The sequence below is a fragment of the Populus alba genome, chromosome 10, assembly GCF_005239225.2.
Source record: "Populus alba chromosome 10, ASM523922v2, whole genome shotgun sequence".
Classification (NCBI taxonomy): domain Eukaryota; kingdom Viridiplantae; phylum Streptophyta; class Magnoliopsida; order Malpighiales; family Salicaceae; genus Populus; species Populus alba.
This window is the reverse complement of record NC_133293.1, coordinates 10,865,975-10,887,922: the sequence shown is the minus strand read 5'-3', so window position 1 is coordinate 10,887,922 and position 21,948 is coordinate 10,865,975. Positions and strand designations below refer to the sequence as shown.

Here is a 21,948-nt window from a genome sequence, read left to right as displayed (position 1 = left end):
ATTTATATCTTCTCTCATCCTTTTCAGCTCTCCATCTCTCGGTGTTTTTTTTTGACCACCTTCGTTGACGCTTTCTCTTCTTTAATTCGAACCCTCTCTTTAATCTAATAATCTGAGCCTCCTCGCCCGATAAAAACCAAAATACTTCGCGTGGTTTCTTAATCTTAATCACGGAATTTTCAGATCTATATCTCCACTAATCACTGTAATTATTCGTGATCTTATCCCTCTTGTTACCGTTCAATTGATGTTTTTGACGTGCGATTGACATATATGAATGATTTTTTTTGTGTGTTTTTGTAAGTCTTTCTGTTATCTTTAGTATTCTGTAGAACTTTAATTCGGATTACTTAGATCAGTGTATTACATATCTTTCTTCGTTTTTTTTGTTCATTAAAAGGCTGTTTTAGAAAAATAATTGGTTTCCACCAAGAAACTTAGCTTAGTACAGGCCTTTGATTTTGAAGAAATGCTTAAGCTTTTATCTGGATTTTTGTTGTTGAAGAAACTAGTATTTTCATGTTCCGGCTCATGTCAAACCGATCTTTTTAAGGAAAGTTCAAATGCATATAAGCACAAAATTTTGAGAAAAACAACTACACTACAAGTGACTTGACTTACTACGTGAAGTTTCAGATTTTCTGGACGAGTTTATTATTTTTGCGGTTCAATCTTATTCATATTGTGTTTTTTTTTATGGCTAATTTGTCAGGAAAAATGTCTTTTGCACGGAATTATCGTTCACAAGGAGGAACATGCCATGATGATCGGTGGACCTCTTTCAATGGAAACAATTTCAACCATAGAAACAGGAACGTGAATGTGAATAGGAGCAGCAACTACAACTACATCTGGAATCATAGCAATTTCCGTGATTTCTCCTCGGGGAAATTCAGGGACCATGTCAATGGTTATGCTAACCCTCCTACTGTTGGACCAGCTTTTAAAAGGAGAAAATTTAGTGTGGATACTTGGGGAGAATGTGGTGGGAGACACTACCCTCAGTACAATGCATATGAATGCGCTGATCAATCAACTTACAACAATTCAGCCCCTCTGATTACAAGATCCAATGCTGAGGTCTCTACATCTACATCTATGAGTTGCAAACGTGACCGCTCAAAACTGGAAGAAGATGAACCAGTATTTTTGTCAAAGGATGAGATTGAGAGATACTCCCCATCAAGAAAAGATGGAATTGATGCACTACGTGAAACACATCTGCGGTATTCTTATTGTGCCTTCCTTCAGAATCTTGGGCTGCGGCTGGAGTTGTAAGTGCTCCACCTGGAATGTGTTTCGAGTTATTATTTTTTGTTTGGACGCTTGCTTATCAGAATTTCAATGTTATTAACTTACTCCTTCGATTCTTGTAGGCCACAAACTACTATTGGCACCGCCATGGTTTTGTGCCACCGGTTTTTTGTTCGACGATCACATGCTTGCCATGATAGATTTGTGAGTTCTTAATGCTTATGCTTGAATTTTTGACTACCCTGTTACCTTCTTGGAGGAGACTTTGCGTACTGTCATTTCACAGGGGAAACTATTTTACTCTAGAAACCTTCCCTGAATTGTGTTGGCACTCTCCCTGGCGCTATTTTTATTAAGACAATAATGTTATTAGCTGTTTAGAACTTTGAGCAGATAAATAACTAAACAAGTATTATGTCCAAACTGATGGTTAATCTATGGAAGCTTGGCGTACTCTCTTATGCTGTCTTGATTTGGAAATTGACAAGTCCTCCTGGCTTATGATCCCTCCTCTGCTGAAAGTGGAGTTAACATTCGATTCAAGACAATTCTTTTAACACAAGGATCTGGGTCCTGTAGCTGCTTTGTTCACGTAATCTGATACTGCAGCATTCTGCATTTGTAACTTTAAAAAAATTAGGCAGACAGCAATGACTTGTTTATTCTTATCTTTTGGCATTTCTAGATTTGTTGCATCTATTATTTGGTCCTTTTATTTTCTGATTTCTGGCCAGTAATGACTTGTTTAGTCTTGGTAAGATTTTTCATATACTCGCATGAATGCCTTCTGGTGATGCTTGGAATACGATTATGCGATCAATCTAGTGCACGTTCCTTTTTGTGATGGTTATGTTTGTCATATTTGTTTTGGGCATGTTGCAGTTAATTGCCGTTGCTGCACTTTTTCTCGCTGCAAAGTCTGAGGAGACACCTTGTCCTTTGAACAATGTAGTGAGAGCCTCTTGTGAGATTTTCCACAAGCAGGATATTACTTTCTTGTCGTACCTGCTCCCTCTTGTAAGTATCTTGCAGGCTGATTCATAACTTCTTATCTGTTAAATCTATTAAAAGGGGAAAAAAATCTAATTTGCTTCTGTTTTAAAAACATAAAGTGGATAACATAAAATATGCTCATGCCAATTCATGAATGGAGCTCCTATCTCGAAACATGTTGAATTTACTCCAGGTTAATTTATACCTTATTTCTTGCACAACATGAAATTTCAAAGTGACAAGTATCTGGTAATCTAACCTATTTGTGAAAGCGGCTCCACTTGTGCATTTTACTACTGATTTATTTTTTTTCTTGAAAAGTTGCAGCTTCAAGTCTTTAGCATGCTAACATGAAATGAGATTTTCTAAACAGGACTGGTTTGAACAGTACCGAGAACGAGTGATTGAGGCTGAGCAAATGATTCTGACTACACTCAATTTTGAACTCAATGTGCAGCATCCATATGGTCCCCTTACATCTGTCCTCAACAAATTAGGTCTTTCACAAACTGTGTTGGTGAATCTGGCGCTAAACTTGGTCAGTGAAGGGTAAGTGCACTACTTTCAATATGGTATATTTTATTGGTTCTTTAGATTTGTATTGGTGCGGTTCATTTATATCAGCTAGTTTCAGTGTCAAAATGAACTAGCTTTTATAAAATGAACTTTTGTATAATAATAATAATAATTCTGATTATGCTCCTTTCTTCAGGAAGCAATTTGATTTGGACCATCTTCTTGTAAATATATTATATCTGGATTTTCTCACACTAGTTCAGCTAAAGACATGGTTTAAGATTTAGCAAGTGGTCTTGCAGTTATGATGGCTTGTCTGTGTCTATAGATGGACTGGTTTGTGTCTAAATCCCAGCGAATCGGAAGTTGGGGGGGACTCTTTGTACTTGGGCCATGGAGAGTATGTGCTGGGTTCTTCTTTTTCTCTTTTGGTTCAACATAGTGTTCTACTAGTCTCAATGGTTTTCTTTAAGTAACTACACTATGTAGTTATTCTGGTATGGGATATTGATGTTTTTGGCATGGCATATAATTGCAGGGTCTACACAAGATTAACGTGCTCACCTGTATGATATTGTTAGCTGGCGGATTGATATGCTGTGCATGGAAAGTTTTTAAACATCTGAAGTTGCTTTGCCAAGATGTTGTGGATCACATTACTGTGATTCACTATACCCCCATCAACCGGGTTATTTGCTAAAAAAGATAGCCTCGGAACATCCAAAATCTTTTTTGCATTCAACTTTTTCTCACTCTCTTCTTCCTTTTTCATACATTCATTTGGAGCAAGTTGTCTAGCCTCCTTGTACAAACTTAAAGTTTGTAAGACCTGGCTGCTTGTTCATTTAGCATCCATTCACCCTGATTTGGAGGAAACTAAATTGATTTGACAATGATCAAAATCCATAGTGACTGGGATATCGTTTTTTCTTATTTTCCCTCAATGATTTTTGCCCTTATTTTCTATATGGCATGAGTCCCCTCTGATATATATATATATTTTTTTTATCAAAAAAGAAAAAAAACATTTTGCATTAACTCCTTTTTTCTCCAAATTTGGGGGCACTTTTTTGGTCTGATATCATGAAGATAAGGTTATTTTAGAATAAAAAGTTTAGTAAATTGTTCAACAGGTGTAGATACCTGAGTGTGTCAGAGGGTTGTGTAGCTGCATAGTGTGATAGATTGAGTTTTGATGTGCCAGTGTGAGGGCCCTTGTGCACCTTAAAGTTTGACCGAGTATCACCGTGCTGGTGTTTTGTAATGGTTAGCTGGTGGAAAATTGTTTGATGTTGCCAGCATAGATAAAATTGAGAAAGGAACAAACAGCATGGTAGCTCTTTTTTTTATTCTTGTATATACAAGGACACTCGAATCCAAGTCCATTAGGGGATGATGGTCACAGTATGCTAATTGATCTATATGGCTCATTGGCACAGATGTCAGTTTCTCGGTGCTGGTAAACTCACATATATAAAGTGCATAGTTAAATTGTTTGTTTGGAAACAATTGGCACACAAACCTAAGACATGTCAAAATCTGACAATGACCATGTTAGGACACATATTTGTCATGATCTTAATATGATGGATTCCTTTAGTTGTGGCGCAGTTTCAGTCTGATACCTTGACCCTACCCTATTATTGACCTTGGCTGTTTCGAAGACCTCTAAAATGGGAATATCCGTGTGGTTTTTCTGTGCACTTGTTGTCAATTAAATGGACTGCATAAACCTCCATGACTATGAGTGGAAGTGGTGGTACTGCTTGTATCATTCAGGAAAAAAATTAGATGTGGGCATCCTTGTACTTTTTTGTTATTGTCATCTGCTGCTATCATTATAATTTCTACCAATATTGCTGTTGTTATTAATATACCTGCTATTCTGGTGCATGACTCACATGGGTGCGGTGAGCTGGGTTGTCTTTTTATGCTCAGCTATCAAATGGCACCTGGAACAGGTGCCAGCCTGCTAGATTTTGTGTTAAATACATCCAGGCATTTGCAAATCAGAGCATGTTAAATGTTCTTTAGGAATTCTAAAAATATAAGAAGCTTGAACCTTTTCCCTTTGGTAAAATTGGAGTCTGAGACCTGCTCCATTCTCACTCTGGCCTTGGGGCTATGCTTTGATTAAAGGAGCGATACTATTGAGCATGAACACTCAATCTCCTTGGCCCAGGGCTCCTGATCTCTCCCATGCTATGCCTGGGGTGGCAATATCAGGCCAGAGGTTGTTCTTTGCCCAGCTTAATTAGCTCCATAGGTGATCTCTGCTTCCTTTCCGATTCATGGTGTTGTTGACTGGCCAATGATGAGCTACATTGGAAAAATATTCCCTGTAAGTTAAAGTCTTGAAGTTTGGATTTGTTTTTCTTTTGTAGAAAGATTGAAGAAACAACACCTTTCACGGTTCAATGCCATAAGCTGTTCTTATTCTTGAAGGGGGACTGTAGGATGAGGGGCCAAGTTAGCAAAGCAATGCTATAATATCACGTTTTACTATATTTACCCCCAGCACTGGGCCTTGACCCTGACACCTTCGGTATTCTATCCCATTCATCTCCAGCTTCCTTCTAATTCTCATTCTTTGAGCCTTTTCAAATCCAAACATAACTTTTCTACTTTTAACCACTATCAGTTTTGATGATTCCTCATATCAGTTTGAGCTTTTAAATCATTCACAAATATGGTTCAAAAGTTTCAGAACCCTTTCATATAGCCTGATATTATATATATGGAGTACTTCAGTTTACAATATATGTATAAAATTATGCCATATATTTTTGCTCGTGGATTTAAATGTTGCTTATAGCTGGCTAGAGGATATGGGATGGTGTTATTCCATGTCTGGGGTAGCATGCCTGATTCATGAGCATTAGTTCATGTGTTTTGACAAGCCTTTCCAGATCAAGTTGTGGAGCAGAAGATGCAGAATGTGCTGCTAGTTTCTATTTGTTTTATTATTTGAATTGTGTATGTTTCTGGAGTTATAAAGCCCCTGTTTCAGAATGGGCCTGGGAGTTGATTTGTTTATAAATGAGTGTGTTGTTTGTTATAGTTTTGGTACTCTATCAGCAATCCTGCAGAGTTTCTTGCAAAATATTCTTCCTGGGTTTGCTGCTTTTGTGGTGGGTAAGAGAAAAATGACTTGACTTGCATTTTTTTTTTGTACTTGAATCCTTAATGATATATTATCTGCTAGTGTTTTGATTTTCTCTGATTGTTTATGTATTTTACTTTCACTGCTAATATGCCTCTGATCAAATCTAGCAATATGATAAGTTGCACAAGAGCCATGGTTTCAATATTAGTGCCGTGAGGCTTGGTTGGTTTGACAGTTGTTTCACCTCTCATCATGTGCTGGATGCTGGTGGTTTTAGCACACTTTATAAAAGCTATTATTTTGTTTTGCAGGCTTCGGAGTTCCTTATGGCTTCAGTTTAAGCCCCATCACATTGCTGCTGGTGCTGCTTATCTAGCTGCCAAGCTTCTAAATTTTGATCTTGCTTTTTACCAGAATATCTGGCAGGAGTTTGAAACAACACCAGCTATTCTCCAAGGTAGCTCCACACAACTTTCATGAGTTATATTAATTCATTACACTGGCTTAATCCCTTGTACTCAAATTCAGTTACTGGATAAATAGTATAAAACTGGTGATTTTCCGAATCTTTATATATGCTGTTCAAATCTACAGAGTCAACTTAGCTGTGAATAATGGACTGGTTCTATCATTTCTGGATCAGAATCTTGCTTCAATTTTGTGACATTTTGATGATGTCCCAGTGGACAAAATCTGTAAATTGTTCAGGGAGACAAACTCCTTTTTTTTCAAAAAAAAAAATATATATATTAAATTGTAGTGGCAATAGAGGGTGAAAATTGGCTATATGGGTTGGCTGGTATTCACCATTTTAACTTTGTATGCTTGTAATATGTGTCCACGTGTCCATATGCATGTGTCCATATGCATGCATGCATGTTTGTCTCCGTGCGTCTGTAGTGAAGTTTGTGCTTGCATTTGATGAGCTTTTCTTAAATTAACTTCATGCTAAATATTTCTATCAGACTTACAAAGCTTTTCATTGCTAATTCATTTGTATGTGACTATACGATGCAGATGTATCTCAGCAGCTGATGGAGCTCTTCTAGTGAAATAGCGTAGTTGCTCCAGCACGGTTCACCCTCGAGGGTGATGCAGTTTAGGTGTTGTAAGTATAGCCAGGTCAGAATGTGCGTGTTTAATATGGTTACAAAGATCATCAATATTGATTATAGTGTGAGAATGTCATGCAAGAGAGGTGAAAAGAGATGCTCATTTCAAAAAATTAGCTGTTGAAGTACAGGTTAAATGGACCTGTAGTTCATCGTGTATGTCAAGAGTGTCGGTCAAATTGAATGACAAATTAGCTGAAAGCTTAAACTTGGAAAGGTGTCCATTGCCAGTTTAATTTATGCCCGAGGTTTCAATAGATGCTCCTCTTGGTGAGAGAAAGCATTAGCCTATTTGGTTCCTTTCCTTGGAAGGGTCTTATGCACGATCCTCAAGCAAGATTGGAGTTGGTAGAGTGCAAAATGAAGGTCTGCTCTGAATCTTTGCTTTAAACACGCCACCAAAGCTTTCAGGTGGATTGCAATGCAAATATGAAACATGCTTTTGATATTTGAGTTAACCATTGTTGCAGTGATTATAAAAGCTGATCGATTTTGGCATTATGGCTAAAATAAGTTGGATATGAGGGTGTTTGCTCCACTAATTTTGGTTAAATACAAAAGGATTCTTTGGAATCAAGGGGGGGATTTCCCTGTCGTGTTGGATGGGGATGACCTGACGCCAGTATGTGTTGCTATGTTGCTCTGTCATGTGTTGGCAACATCAGTTTGTGCCACTTGAAACTTCTGTAGGCCTCTAATTCCTGCGCCAAGGTAGTATCGAAGCAAAAAGAAAAAAATGTTGTCAGGAAAACTAAATGGAAGATTTTTATTTTTTTGGAAAAGAAATTCAATCAAAATGGAAAGAGAAAAATAGAAGGGTTTGTGGAGAACCTTCCCTGTAGCAAAATTCCAGTACAATCTAGAAAAAAAACAGATTCAAAGGGGTTGGAGTGAAAAGACTGAGCTTACAGGACAACATGGAGGAAGTTCCACTATACGAACAATACGAAATCCCGTGGGACATTAGGGACCTTTAAATGATTCTTCAAGTTTTTGTTCTTTTAAAAATTTTATATTTCTTGTACTCCTTGACATGATGGTGTATCTTGTGAATGAGAAATGGAAATTTTGATCTCCTTGATCTTCTCTTTGTATCCAAAATGACTGGAGGGTGGTGGTTGTCCTGACTCTCGCTACTTCCTAATTTTTTTCCTTGTGGCGTTTTTTAGCCACTGGCATTCTAAATTTTTCGTGGAGAAAAACCAGTCGATGCATTCTTTTACTCTTAAGCTGATGTCTAATTTTCTGATGGAATCAAACCACACAAGGGATGGGATCATAAAAGTAAACAGGAAAATTGAATGATATAAATCCCAGAAAAATTTCAATTACGAATGATTTTGATTGATGGGATGCAAAGACTTTTGCGAATTTGATAGGTTGACAAACATGTTTGGTTAGGCTTTTTTGAAACAAACTTGCTGTACCTCTTTTGAATTGACATCTCAACCACTTAACTAATTTCACCATAATGACTCGCTGCCACGATTTGCACACGGAAAAATACTATTCTGGTGCCGAAGAATAGTCGGAAGACCTCAGACCCCACTAGCTCTACCTATCAACAGTCCTCCCTCTGTACGCTTTCCCCATTACAGAAACGGAGGAGGTCCGTTTTGTGATTCCATGTGTCTGTGTAACTTTCTCCGGGGGAGGGTCCGATTTATTTTTCAGCACAGGAAAGAAAAACAAGTGTGCAGTAAATGTGTCCCGCGAAGAGATGGCGGTGACAACAAACGACTGGTTTCCGGGCGCAGTAATTGTCTGGGAAGGTATTCTGCTAAAACCAGCAAGAAATAATTGGTGCAAGGATTCTTTTAGAATTCAACGCCATTGATTAGGCCTCAATTACGCCTTTCTCTGTATTGTAAGCAACTTTACATATAAAGTTTTCATACAACATGCAAGGGATTGCTTTTTTAACAAGATACCGATCGTTTATTAATACATGGAAACCACATTTAGCTACTTTATAGTTGATAGATCCGTTTATACAAATTTTTAGTGCAAAATACTTGTTTACGAGTCCTTTTTATCTTTATTCCGATTGTTTATAATAATGTTATAAACAGTTATTTTTTTAAATATTTTTAATTTTAAAAAAAATTATTTTTAACACTAGCACGTTCAAATAACTTAAAATTATAAAAAATTAATTTAAAAAAAATTAAAATTTTTTAAATTTTTTTATAAAGTAAAAACAAACAAGTTATTATTTACATTGCAGAATTTGTGAAAACAGAAAAGAGAAAAGAAAAGCCCTAGCTGATTGGATTTAATTACTGTCTGACAAGAAGGGTAGATTTTCTTTCAAATATAAAAAGATTTCCATTCTATCCTGATCAACACAAATTCCTATCCCTTCTTCGCCCCCCTTTCTGACTATGACTGTCAATTGAAATTATTGCAAATTGGACTCTACCTACGAGGACAAATCTAGAATTTGATGTTTGGTGATTAAGAGCAAGGTTCTTAATTTTATTTTCTTCTACTTAAAATAACCAAAACATTCCATATTAATTTTAAAATCAGTATATAAAAAAAAAATTTCATCTCATTTTAAATCTCGATCCGTTCCGAATTTTTCAGTTAAATTTCGCTCGAAACGTTCCAGTTTCATTCTACATGTTCCATTCCGCTCTTGAAAAACTATTAAATCAAATTGAACTTTACTCAATTTCATTAATTAAACCACTTGATTATAAAAAATTCTTTTTCATTACTATTTTCAAAAGCAATGATATTAATAATAATATTGAAAATTATTATTACTATTTTTTATTAACAATAATATTAATTTTTTAAAATTACATTTATCACTAATATATATTGTTTATTTTCATGTTGTTTTTTTTTTTCATGTTTATACTTTGCAGGAATTTGAGCAAAATAAGGGATGCTTCAAATTCTATTAGCCACTTGATAACATTGTTTTAACTTTATATTTAAAATATTTTTGTTAAAATATTTTACTTTCATAATATTTTGATATTTTATTTAAGTTGAATTATTTTAAGTTAAATATCTATTTAATCTTGACTATTTAGAAATATTTTAAAATTTGAAATTATATTTGTTTGGCATTGTGTTTGTATTGCGTAATTTATAATTAATTTATCTTGAATTTGAATTATGTTTGTTGAATATATATATATATATATAAACAGTACAACCCCGAAACGGCACGTCGAAACACTCCGAAATTGAAACATTCCATTCCAATTAAAAAAATGAAACACTTACCGGAACGGAATTGACAACGAAATTAATTAAGGAATTGTAATTGATATAATTTGAGAATCATGTCCTGCGCACATGAAGGATGTTAAAGAAATTATGACCAATAATGTAAATATGTTATATTAAGGTTTTGTGTTGGGGCTAGAATGTAATATTCTTAATTAGAGTGGGCATTTCTTGAGGATTTATTTCAAAACTTTCCAAGAGCAAAGGGGATTTTGTGCTTTTAAAAAAAAAAAAAAGAAACTCGGGGGAGGAGGTGTCAATCCTCAGCCCCTCCTGGACTCGTTCTGCTTGTCACACATGGAAAACTAGAAAAGATAACCACAAGGGACGTCCTTACATTTTAAAGGTCCTCCATGACCAAGAACTGTACTAAATATATAGATGGATCAAATGCTGCATTTAAATTTCGTTGCTACTTGATAGAGAGTTCACATGGTTAAGAATCTGAAAAAAAGATATATATATATATATATATATATATATATATTATCACGACTTTTCCGAGGTAAAAAAAAAACACGGAGGACCAGTAATGGAGGCCACCTCTCACTTAACGACAACATAGTCTTCCATATCCCACACGTCTCCTATTCAAGTGTTTTGCATAACCCAGAATTTTTCTGAGTTTAAAAAGAGCAATTGTTTTTGTTTCCAAGTTGCCACAGGCTCTAAAAAAAAAAGCGTTTCATCTCAGCCGCACGCTCTCATCACGATTATAAAAAAGCGTTTCATCTCAGCCGCACGCTCTCATCACGATTATAAAAAAGCGTGTCCACGTCTCTCTCCCTCACCCTCAGGTCTTATCTCCCTGCTTCTCTTTGGCTATTCGTTTTCTTCGGAAACAGAAACAGAAACAGAACGAAGGATTTGTTCTTTCGAAACTAGTGCCACAAAAAAAAAAAAAAATCGGAATTTATTAGAACAAGTGTAGTTAAACGTTTAAGAAGGCAAACTTCGGGAAAACATGGACTCGGCGATGACAGCTCCCGATACAGCTCAACGTCGCATTAAAGCTATTCACAGCCACCTCATCACCGCCGCTGCCCATGATGATTCTCCGCCTCAACTCCGTCACAATCCCACCGCTGGAGAGTTCTTCTCTGGTACGTTACTCCCCTCCCGCCTTCCACGTTTCATATCACCTACCCCCAAAATATGACGTGTATCGTAGGATAGAATACTATCTCTTTAGGTGTTTTCTTATGCGACCCTCTTCCTCTCTCCATGTCTGATCGATTAAAATGGTGATTCCCTTCCTTATTACGGGACAAGATATTAGCCTTTATGAATTTCTTTTTTTAAAATGTCAGGATAATCAAATACTGATGCAGATAAATTTTTATGTACACCTTTCAATACATGCATACATACATACATACTTTGGGATAGCCATCAACATTAGCATCAGTATTTTAGAATCTCCCACATACATGTTCTTGGTTAGAAGGAAGAGGCTTAATCAGTAATCTCTGAGATCTCTTAAGAGGGAGTGATATCACTGTCCGACCCTAGTGAGACAGGGGATCTGCAGCCTGCGAACCTTTTGAATAGTTTTTGTGATGCACAGTGCTGCTGCAGCCCCTAAGAATTTTCTTCATTCAATGTTCGTTGGCCACCTGGAAATAGAACTTGAAAATTTACTTTTTTTTTCTTTTATTATTATAAAAGCGAACCTCTGTCTCAAGTCTTGAAATTTTTTATTTATAAAAAAATATCCTTGAGACTTTGATGAATCATCACATATTTTTTTGTACATACAAATTAAAAAGTTTATAATACTAATAGATAAATTCAATTCTATTTCATTAAAAAAAGAAGACTAAAACATTATTATAATCCTTGAAAAAGAGATTAATTCCATTTTTTATTACATGTCTATTTATACATCGTATACAATCTTAAATTATATAAAATAAACTTCTTAAATCTGTTGACATTATATTTTGAATATTAAAACCCTAAAAATGCTTAAAAATAGATCAATAAAAGCCATAATTAAAATATGAAAGGAAGCTATTGTTAAAAGAAGATTATATTTTTAATTTCTACGCATACCATATATAATATTTTTTAAAAAAATAATAAAATAACATCAAAAGTTAACAAATTATAAAATTGGAACTTTTGTTAAGTATTTTATAGTGAACCCCGAGTTATTTTCTTATGATATTTTTTTACTTTTTTTTTTATCAGTTTTTGTATCCTTGACAAACTTTACTCATATTAAAAAAAGAAAAACTCCTCAGTAAAAAAGTAAAATAAATTTTGAGCTACATTATCAAAAATGTTTTAAAGATATGAAATCTGTTTCTCTCTTTCTTCAACCTGATGTGCTTAAAGTGGGACTAGGAGAAGTGCCCTTGGACTTTTCCTTAAGGTGGGTGGGGTAGGTTCTATGTCCAAATCTGATAAATCCCTTGAATTTGATAGTTTTTGAAAGTGAAATTTTGGGTTCTATAAGTGAATTGGAATTTGAAAGAACAAGAGGCTAATTAAATTTACTTATTTATTCTGTGTTATCATACTGCTCCTGAAATCTTCGTCGTTGATTGTGAATAATAAAGGAACGGGGCCGTAAACTGGGGCTATTTCTCACTTACTTTATACTTTTAAAAGAAAGTCCTCTTGGTTTATGCCTCGAAAAAAGGTTAACACATGCTCGTTTACCAGCTGCAAAGGTCAGTCAAACATTCCAGGATTGGTTTCAGTGCTTTTGAATATGAACGATAGATGTGGGCTTATGTGATGGGATATTTGCAAGGAATCGAAGGAGATGCGGTGAAGAGTAATGTCGTGTTTGGATTATAATCTAAAGTATAACAATAAAAAATATTAATTTGATTTTTGTCTAAAATATTTTCAAAAATTAAAAAAAAAATACAGTCCAACAACTCCCAAACGGTGCCGGAGAGGAAGGGAGTGAGCGGTTACTCCTACTTCTTACCCTTTCTAATTGGGGTGAAGTGTTACCACCCTTTACTGTTATACTTGAATGTTTCTTGATGCCAAATCCAAGGGAAGGAGGAGAAAGGTGAAGCAAGTTTTCATTCCCTTTCTCATCCACCTAAGACTTGTAGTTTACTCCAGCAACATCTCATCCCATTCTTTTTTTTCTGCTTAGGAGATAAAATTACCTCTTAGATTACGAGACTTGCTATTGGTTGTAAGGAATCATCGGGACACATAGGATGAGATGATAATCTGCATCTAGTAATCAACATGGTTTAGTCTGCTTGCCTGCCTAATTTTTTGTTCTTATACATATCATGTTTCTCGTTTTTCTTTTGTTATGTGTGTATACATTAATATTGTCAATCTTGGTGTTTTATCCCGAGCAGAGCAGGGGTACAGCGTTGTGCTTCCAGAGAAATTGCAAACAGGAAAGTGGAATGTGTACAGGTAGGCATTGGCCAGTATTCTTTAAGTTCTTTTCGTTGCTTTTCGTGCTCGTCTGTTTAGTTGTTCATATGTAGTTCTTTTTTAATGGCAGGTCTGCTCGTTCCCCTTTACAGCTTGTGAGTAGATTTCCTGATCATCCTGAAATCGGTACATTGCATGATAATTTTGCGTAAGAATCCTTTGGTTTTGTGGCTTCATTACATTTAAGTTATCTAAGTTACATTTCATAAATCTCCATAATCTAGAAAGCATCCGACTACCTCCATTTTAAAAGCTGAATATGGTTTTCTCTAACTTGTCTCTATAGGCGCTCAGTTGAAACTTTCCGGGACTACAAATATCTGGGCACACGAATTCGTGTTGATGGAACAGTTGGAGAGTAAGTTCCTTTTAGATAAATCTCACTTACGATACCACTTTTAAGTTAGCTTATCCATTTTCATTTGTTTATTCTAGCTACAAATGGATGACGTTCGGAGAAGCAGGTACTGCACGAACTGAGATAGGTTCTGGTTTAATATACCATGGAATACCTAAGGTAAATGTATAAATAACAGTCATCAGTTCGAATACAGATCTCATTTAACCTTGTTTTATCTGGTTTGATTTTTCATTTTTATTTTGTGGTGCTGTATATAAATATCTCATAAAATTTTCCTTCTTGCTTCCTTGAAACCTGATTATTATGGGGTTGTTATTACAGGGATCTACTATTGGAATATATTTTATCAACAGGCCAGAATGGATGATTGTTGACCATGCGTGCTCTGCATACTCTTACATATCCGTACCTTTATATGACACACTCGGTTTGTTGATGGTTGAACAAGTACTTTTATTTGATCTTTGCCTGTGTCCTTATAAATCAATGTCAATTATTGTTTCTCTGCAGGTCCTGATGCTGTCAAGTATATTGTAAATCATGCTGTTGTACATGCTATATTTTGTGTGCCTCAAACATTGAATATGGTGAGTTAAATTTATTATGCCCTTCGTTGGCTGCCTATTAGAAAACAGGTGGCTTCTTAGCTTTGGAAGTTGAATTACCTTGCAGCATCAAATTCTTCTGAAATATAAGCTGGAAATCATATATCCTTTTTTTTCTTAGTTTCTGTTTTGTCCACTGAGGTGTTTCTGCGCTTATGGAGTCATGATATCGATGCAAGATATTGCAAGCTTGAGACAATGATCTAACATTCAAACTGTATCTGGAGCGAAGACCATTGAGAAACAAGATAGAACAAATTCTTATTACTTAAGAGATTGCTTTACCTAAGAATTGTAGACATTTTTTAAGGCAACTTTTAGCAGTCTCCATTTTGATCTTGCTGTCTATCAGTATCAAGTCTCTGCTTATTGAGCTAGTGAAATATGTTGAGTTTTTCTCTTACGAGGTTTGCAACCTTGAGTTGAGTATGGAATTCCTTATTGGGATGGAGATAATAAATATATTGTTCACACAATGCACATAGGATTAGCAATCACAAAAACTTTATATATTGTCACAAGGTGGCGGCATGTACGTGAAGACTTGATAGCTAAGGTTTTTGTCTAGTGAGTCTACAGTTATTTCCAATCTTAATGGATGACTCGATGAAGACAAAAGGTGTTCCTTTTGCTGCCTACTGTCACTTTTTATAATTGTATTCCACTTTATTCATTCTTTCAGTTGTCTATAATACATGAAATTGAAAGCTTCTGACTTAGAGCTTCTGCGGCAGTACTAAATATTATATCATTTGGAATTTGCAGTTATTGAGTTGCTTGTCTGAGATTCCATCTGCACGTCTAATTGTGGTATGAAATCCTCCCAGTCACTATTAATTGAATATTTGAGCAGGTTGCGGTTATTGAATATTTAGAGGCCATTTACCATAGAAAAAAAGTGATACCTCGTTGGTTTTAGAGTTTTCATTTGCTTTTCCTATAAAACAGGTGGTTGGAGGAATAGATGATCAAATGCCATCTCTTCCATCGTCAACTGGAGTTCAGGTTGTGACATATTCAAAACTGCTGAGTCAGGTAAATTTATATCCTTCTTTATCTTTATAATCATATAATTGATACACTTTTTGTACGTTCAGTTCAAAGCTGGACTTGCTCTGGCTGTCCTCCTTTGTCAAGGATAGCTAATTGTTGTTTCCTTGCGAACTCTCTTTCTCTTCTAATTGGTTGAGGCGGGCCTTGAAACTCAGACACTTGAATGATAGTTTTCTTTCTAGGCTTTCACATGCTTCACATACAATGGCATGTAACGAACATAGACTAACCCATGAATTCCAATGTACATGCTCATATGACTATAGGTGAACTCTCTTAGTTCAAGATCAAGAGTCATTTTTATTACATTTTATCCTGTTCAAGGTTTATACTGTGATATTGCACAAGATTATTGCATTTTGCTTTATCTCTAATGGATAATTTCCTCGTGCAAATGGCTATTTATTAGGGTCGCAGTAGCCTGCAGCCCTTTCACCCGCCAAAGCCTGAGGATATTGCTACCATTTGCTACACAAGTGGTACAACTGGAACACCAAAGGTAGATATACTTGCCTCATGCATTCAACTCTGTGGTTCTCAGGCAACATAATGTTCTAGAAATGTTCTTACTTCAACCAGCAACTAAAAGAAGATATTATTTTTATGAATTCTTTAAAGGGAGTTGTATTGACCCATGGAAACTTTATTGCAACTGTTGCTGGGATCTCGCTTTCTACTTCATACAGCACATCAGATATGTGAGTTCTACTGGTTTTATATATGGTGCTGAAGTGCTATTGTACCCTGTTTATATATGAAACTGTTTTCTCCTACTGAAATGAACTCTATTTTGCCAGTTTCATTTCATATTTGCCTTTGGCGCACATTTATGAACGGGTAAACCAGGTCATGACGGTTTATTGTGGAGTTGCTGTTGGATTCTACCAGGGGGTATAAGACTGAACTAAGCTATTCATTATATTTTTGCTGTTCGAGTTGATATTATTATTGATGTCATGTAAGACATGCTGCTGCTTCCCATTTACATGATGAAAAATTGTAGGAAGCTCTAACAAGTAGATGGAACTTTGTTTCTGGAGACAAGTGATCCTCTGATTAATAACTGCTTAAGGAAACAGATCATGCAATATTTTATTCAAACATTTGGTTGTTCTAACTTGATTGAGGAGTCCATTTACTATCCATACCCGCAGAGCAAAAGGCCTAGGTTTCGTAACCTTCTTTTCTATCCTGACAGCATCAAACACTACATTATAACCTCTATGTGCAGGATAATATGAAACTAATGGATGATATGGCTGCTCTACGACCCACTATATTCTGCAGTGTTCCTCGGCTGTACAATAGAATATATGCAGGGTGAAGTTACTGTCCATAGCTGCTGCATTTATATATTTTCTTGCTTGTATTATGTTCATTTTATAACTGAGTCAAATACCTTGGTTTGCAGTATTATGAATGCTGTAAAGGCATCTGGTGGGTTAAGGGAGAGGTTATTCAATGCTGCTTATAATGCTAAGAAGCAAGCACTACTGAACGGTAGGAATAATATCGATAAAGTTTGTTTTAGCATGGGGTTTTCTTCTATCTAGGACCTCTTGTACCTAGATTGTTAAATGAAATTCACTGCGATAGTTTTATGATTAGATGGAGGTGATGGCAACAGTTTGAAAGATATAAAATCACACAAAGCTCTTATGTAGCATTGGCCAAAAAGTATACTTGTCCAACTTCATAAAACCAGAACCAGAGAACATTAAAGTACTTTATTCCATGTCATAGTCTAAATAGCTTAAATATTTTTCTGCTTGGATGTTTAACCAATACTGTTGCATATATATTGCTGCAGGCAAGAATCCATCTCCGATGTGGGACAGACTGGTGTTCAATAAGATTAAGGATAGACTTGGAGGGCGAGTTCGTTTAATTGTGTCAGGTGCTTCACCGCTGTCTCCTGATGTGTTGGAGTTTTTGAAGATGTAAGTTAATTTCTTTTAGTCAACGAAATGTTGTTAGAAAAATTCCTTTCTTTTTTCTTTCATAATGCTTCGATGATTTCTGGATAAATTGGCAGCTGTTTTGGTGGGCGGATAATTGAAGGGTATGGAATGACTGAGACAACTTCTCCTATATCTTCCATGGATGAGGGTGACAACCTCAATGGTCATGTTGGTTCTCCTAGTCCAGCTTGTGGTGCGTTTGCCTTGAGTTTACATGCCTATTTGCCTTTCTTTTGACGTATTTTTCCTTTTGTTTCAGGATAGGTTTTATTAATTTGTGTTTTCTGTAACAGAAGTAAAGCTCGTGGATGTTCCAGAAATGAACTACACATCTGATGATAAGCCGTATCCTCGTGGTGAAATCTGTATAAGGGGTCCAATTGTTTTCCAAGGCTATTACAAAGATGAAGAACAGACGTACTTACCTTACCTGTGGGCTGTTTCTTTTACACGATTGGCTTGGACATGAGTAAAACTGACAATATAATGATGCAATGCAGGAGAGAAGTAATCAATGAAGATGGATGGTTTCATTCTGGGGATATAGGATTATGGCTACCTGGAGGCCGTCTAAAGATTATTGATAGGTGAACTCTATATCTCTAAACAGTAGTCTTTGGTTGAATTGATAGATTATAATACCTACTCTTAGAGTTTTGTTTGAATTCTTGAATCAATGACGGTCTTGGGGATAAATTTTGAATGATGCTATGTGCATGCAAAAATAAAAAAAAATCAATCCACACCTTTGAACTAAACTCATTTGGGTGGGGTTTAGACCAACCCTGGTTATTTTATCAACATTGCAAACATTGTACTTGGGCTGACAAGAGAATCTCTGTTTGGAGATAGTCCCTCTGGAGTTCACTTGCTAGCTTATGACAAGAATTCCACTAATGGCATAACCTTTTAGTTCCCTTGCATGATGGCCATCGACATGTTTTCTTGTGAATTAGATGTTGTAAAACTTCTTTTACACGTTCATGAAGCATTATTAGGATTGAGTTTTCAAATTGTGGTAATTACAGAAGCCTGGATGCTTTTGTTCCTTTGATTGGATAGGACACCTCAGAAAAACTAAATTCAATTTGCATGATGTCATTGATTGGAACTTGGTGATTGCATTTTGGAATGCATGCCTTTGCATTCTAATGGGAACACTTATTTGCTGTTACAGAAAGAAGAACATTTTTAAGCTGGCACAAGGAGAGTACATAGCTCCGGAGAAAATTGAGAATGTTTATGCTAAATGCAAGTTTATTGCCCAGTGCTTTGTCTATGGTATGTAGATAAGTTTTATAATTTACTACATATTTTTCTCTATCCCTTATTGTTGACTCTTAATCGTTTCTATTGTAGGGGACAGCCTAAATTCTTCTTTGGTAGCTGTTGTTTCAGTAGACCATGATGTGTTGAAAGCATGGGCTGCTTCTGAAGGCAATAAGGTGGCATTTGCTTTTTACTAAATTCAAGCTGATAAGAAATAATTATAGCGTCATCAACCTTCGGTTTACCTGCTTCCATTTGCATTCAAAAATCCTTTTTCCAGCTAAAAGTTTTTCACTTTGCAATTTTGTCGTTCAATCATTAGATATAACTAAAATTGAACTGTCGTTACCTTACACTTCTTTTTATAGGATGTTTCCAGTATTATTCTGATACTGCCAAGCTCTTGAATCAGATTACTTTTCTATCTTGCATGACTGCATGAAGCTCCTTGATTTTTTATTTTTTTTTTACCTGAGGAGGAATGCTGATTACAGAAACAGCTTTTAATAGATGATCAATAGTTTTATACTGCTTTTCACGATTATTCAAGGATAAAAAAAATCATTGATTGCTACAGTTTTTGTGCTGGAGTACGATGTGCCTGCCACGTTTGACTTATTTATGGAATATGTGGGCAGTAATTGAATGCCCTGACCATATACTGATGCTTTTTTTTTCTGGCCATGTGCAAGTGCAGTATGAAAATTTAGCACAACTGTGCAATGATCCTAGAGTTAAGGCTGCTATACTTGCAGACATGGATGCTGTCGGAAGGGAAGCTCAGGTAGTGCATTTGGAGAAATCGAATTTTTAATTTGAGCACATAAATGGTAGCTTTACCTTGAGATTTTCACCTTAAACCTTTTATTGGTTGATCATATTGTCCTGCAGCTGCGAGGTTTTGAATTTGTTAAAGCTGTGACACTGGTGCTAGAACAATTTACAGTGGAAAATGGTCTTCTGACCCCAACATTTAAGGCAAGTGCTCAGTTTTTTTTTTTTTTAAAAGAAAAACCTTTAAGCTGTAAAAGCTGTGAAGAAAAGTAAAAGTGGCCAGCGACAGCTTCTCACTGTGCTTATTGGCTTTCAGATTAAGAGACCTCAGGCAAAGGCATACTACGAGAAAGCAATATCAAATATGTATGCAGAACTGGCTGCATCTGATCCCTCTTCTAAGAAGGTGTTGTGAAGAAAATTACAGAGAAAGAACAGTAAAATAGAGACGTGGCCAAGCTCTTCATAGCAGTATGATTTCTTGACGTGACAGAGAAAAAAGGCCTAAAGTAATCCTCCCCGGCAAAGAAGTCTGCATGTCAATGCCTGCTTGTGTTTTTCTTTTGTTGCCTTGAATAAGGTTATAGAGAAATTTGATTGTTTTGTTTGTATCACAGCTCATTGAGTTTCTTACAAAAAAAATAATATAAAATCTTGCATCGTTATATGACCATTTGTTTACCGTACCACAGCTCATTTGGGTTCTCAAACAAAATGAAGGAAATAAGTTATTTACGAAGCTTAGAAATTGATCATACAATTGCGCAACGGATCCGTAGATGTATTCGGTGATGATTTCGAATTTGCTAAGAAGCCTCTGATCACGTACAGGAATTATTTAGTTTGAGGTTCGAATCTCTTTGTTTCTCACGCGAGACAATTCGTTTTGTAAATGTCAGTAGATTTTAAACAGACTTTCTTGATTAAAAGGACCGAAGTGCAATGCTTTCTAGCTCGGAGGTATTGCATGGGATAAAGAGAGTAAGATCGTAAATTGGGAAATGGTACAAACATCTACATGTGGCGGGATCAATGGCATCCTCATTGTCCTCTCTTGCCAGAGCAGATGGTAACAGGATCATGCATGGAACCTGCCAAACCATCGGAAGTGATATGTGGCCTTACTCAGCCTTTTCAATTGAAAAAGGATCCTATGGTTTGGAAGCCTAGTCCTGATGAACAATTCACCCTTAAAATGAGTCGAAGATTATCAAGATAAAAGGGACCAGAATGAACCGATATGAGCTAATCTGGGGACCATCACATCCCTAGACAAGAGTACATAGCTTTGTACACATAGGGTTGTGGTCTAGTGGTTGAAGAGACTTGTTTCTTTTCTTCACACCAGGGTTCAAACCCCACTTGTGTACGCCTGTCACTCCCGCGGTGCCTTACATGCTCACTGGACTTGCAGGATGTTCAGTGAGCCCGGGGATTAGTTGTGGTGCGTGCAAGCTGGCCCAGACACCCCGGGTTACCAAAAAAAAAAAAAGTAGATAGCTTTGTCTGTTGGTTGTCTTGTCTATCTTCGACTTCGATCGAATATCTACATAAAGAGGGCAAATGAGCTCGGGTCCCTCGACTTTTAGTGTTTTATTAAAATGGTCCCTCATAAACAAAACCAACATCAATGGAGACAGTGATCACATCTTTTTCATCATGCGTTGTGGCCTGTTTTTTTTTTGCGTTTTAAAAATATTTTTATAAAATTTAAATATTTTTATTTTTTTGTTTTAAATTGATATTTTTTAGTGTTGTAAATCATTTTGATGTGTTGATACAAAAATAATTTTTTAAAAATAATAATAAAAAATTATTTTAATATATTTATGAGTAAAAAACATTTTAAAAAACAATCACAACTATATTTTCAAACAAAAAATCACGAGAAGTTCAGGTCGTGTGCGGTGGGAGTTTGGAATCATGAACTGTGTTGGGATAAACAACTTCTGCAGCAGAAGGGATTCCTGGCAATATGATGGAGACTTGCATGCTTGTGCCTGGAAAGCCAGGAATAACACAAAAGGCACCATGCTGCATAGCCATGGAAGAATGAAGCTCCTGTTGATTAAGATCCATCCTGTAGTAATTGCATTTAATCTAATATAATTTCTCATTTATGGAAAAGAGAAATTCACACAAGAGTGAATGAATAAAAACATTGATACAGCAAAATTTAACAGAACACTTCCTGTTAATGCACAACCGTGGATTGATTAGGACAGCATCCCCACTTGTGTTCTTGAGTGAATGTTGGTGGTGGAGCTGTAGCCTACTC

The 21,948-nt window shown here is 36.0% G+C and overlaps 2 protein-coding genes across 13 annotated transcripts; both read left to right on the top strand.

Annotated features, from left to right (window-relative positions):
• Positions 1 to 23: 23 nt before the first annotated feature.
• LOC118046344 (cyclin-T1-4) lies at positions 24 to 8,075 on the top strand. 10 transcript variants are annotated; one of them, XR_004687153.2, is made up of 8 exons: positions 26 to 205; positions 713 to 1,274; positions 1,377 to 1,458; positions 2,137 to 2,271; positions 2,621 to 2,796; positions 6,181 to 6,326; positions 6,887 to 7,347; positions 7,452 to 8,075. XR_004687153.2 is itself a non-coding variant. In XM_073411776.1 (7 exons), the coding sequence occupies exons 2-7, from the start codon at positions 718 to 720 to the stop codon at positions 6,916 to 6,918; spliced, it is 1,044 nt and encodes a 347-aa protein (XP_073267877.1). In that variant the 5' UTR covers positions 25 to 205; positions 713 to 717; the 3' UTR covers positions 6,919 to 8,075. The 10 variants fall into 10 exon arrangements, 7 of the variants coding, with proteins under 7 accessions (XP_073267880.1, XP_073267877.1, XP_034911093.1 ...); XR_012170910.1 differs by adding an exon at positions 5,825 to 5,898 and having other exon boundaries at positions 6,887 to 8,075; XM_073411776.1 differs by having other exon boundaries at positions 25 to 205; positions 2,705 to 2,796; positions 6,887 to 8,075.
• Positions 8,076 to 10,899: 2,824 nt separating this feature from the next.
• Positions 10,900 to 20,343, top strand: LOC118046350 (long chain acyl-CoA synthetase 6, peroxisomal). Of its 3 annotated transcripts, none has more exons than XM_035055218.2 (23): positions 10,900 to 11,330; positions 13,566 to 13,626; positions 13,718 to 13,795; positions 13,934 to 14,005; positions 14,083 to 14,164; positions 14,330 to 14,435; positions 14,519 to 14,595; positions 15,379 to 15,423; positions 15,562 to 15,648; positions 16,076 to 16,165; positions 16,285 to 16,364; positions 16,464 to 16,557; positions 16,898 to 16,986; positions 17,078 to 17,166; positions 17,477 to 17,606; positions 17,702 to 17,820; positions 17,924 to 18,044; positions 18,128 to 18,214; positions 18,805 to 18,908; positions 18,987 to 19,072; positions 19,594 to 19,680; positions 19,788 to 19,874; positions 19,987 to 20,343. In XM_035055218.2, the coding sequence occupies exons 1-23, from the start codon at positions 11,192 to 11,194 to the stop codon at positions 20,083 to 20,085; spliced, it is 2,109 nt and encodes a 702-aa protein (XP_034911109.1). In that variant the 5' UTR covers positions 10,900 to 11,191; the 3' UTR covers positions 20,086 to 20,343. The 3 variants fall into 3 exon arrangements, with proteins under 3 accessions (XP_034911109.1, XP_034911108.1, XP_073268049.1); XM_035055217.2 differs by having other exon boundaries at positions 10,907 to 11,330; positions 17,921 to 18,044; XM_073411948.1 differs by lacking the exon at positions 10,900 to 11,330 and having other exon boundaries at positions 13,579 to 13,626; positions 13,701 to 13,795; positions 17,921 to 18,044.
• Positions 20,344 to 21,948: the final 1,605 nt, after the last annotated feature.

What these genes read in the sequence shown, in the direction of transcription:
- LOC118046344 (XM_035055200.2), top strand. Translation starts at nt 718, where the DNA reads ATGTCTTTTGCACGGAATTATCGTTCACAAGGAGGAACATGCCATGAT. An exon ending in ATGCTTGCCATGATAGATTT is followed by an intron (nt 1,459 to 2,136) that starts GTGAGTTCTTAA and finishes GGCATGTTGCAG; the next exon opens with TTAATTGCCGTTGCTGCACT. An exon ending in TGTCGTACCTGCTCCCTCTT is followed by an intron (nt 2,272 to 2,620) that starts GTAAGTATCTTG and finishes TTTTCTAAACAG; the next exon opens with GACTGGTTTGAACAGTACCG.
- LOC118046350 (XM_035055217.2), top strand. Translation starts at nt 11,192, where the DNA reads ATGGACTCGGCGATGACAGCTCCCGATACAGCTCAACGTCGCATTAAA. An exon ending in TACAATAGAATATATGCAGG is followed by an intron (nt 16,987 to 17,077) that starts GTGAAGTTACTG and finishes CTTGGTTTGCAG; the next exon opens with TATTATGAATGCTGTAAAGG. An exon ending in TTCTCCTAGTCCAGCTTGTG is followed by an intron (nt 17,821 to 17,920) that starts GTGCGTTTGCCT and finishes TTTCTGTAACAG; the next exon opens with AAGTAAAGCTCGTGGATGTT.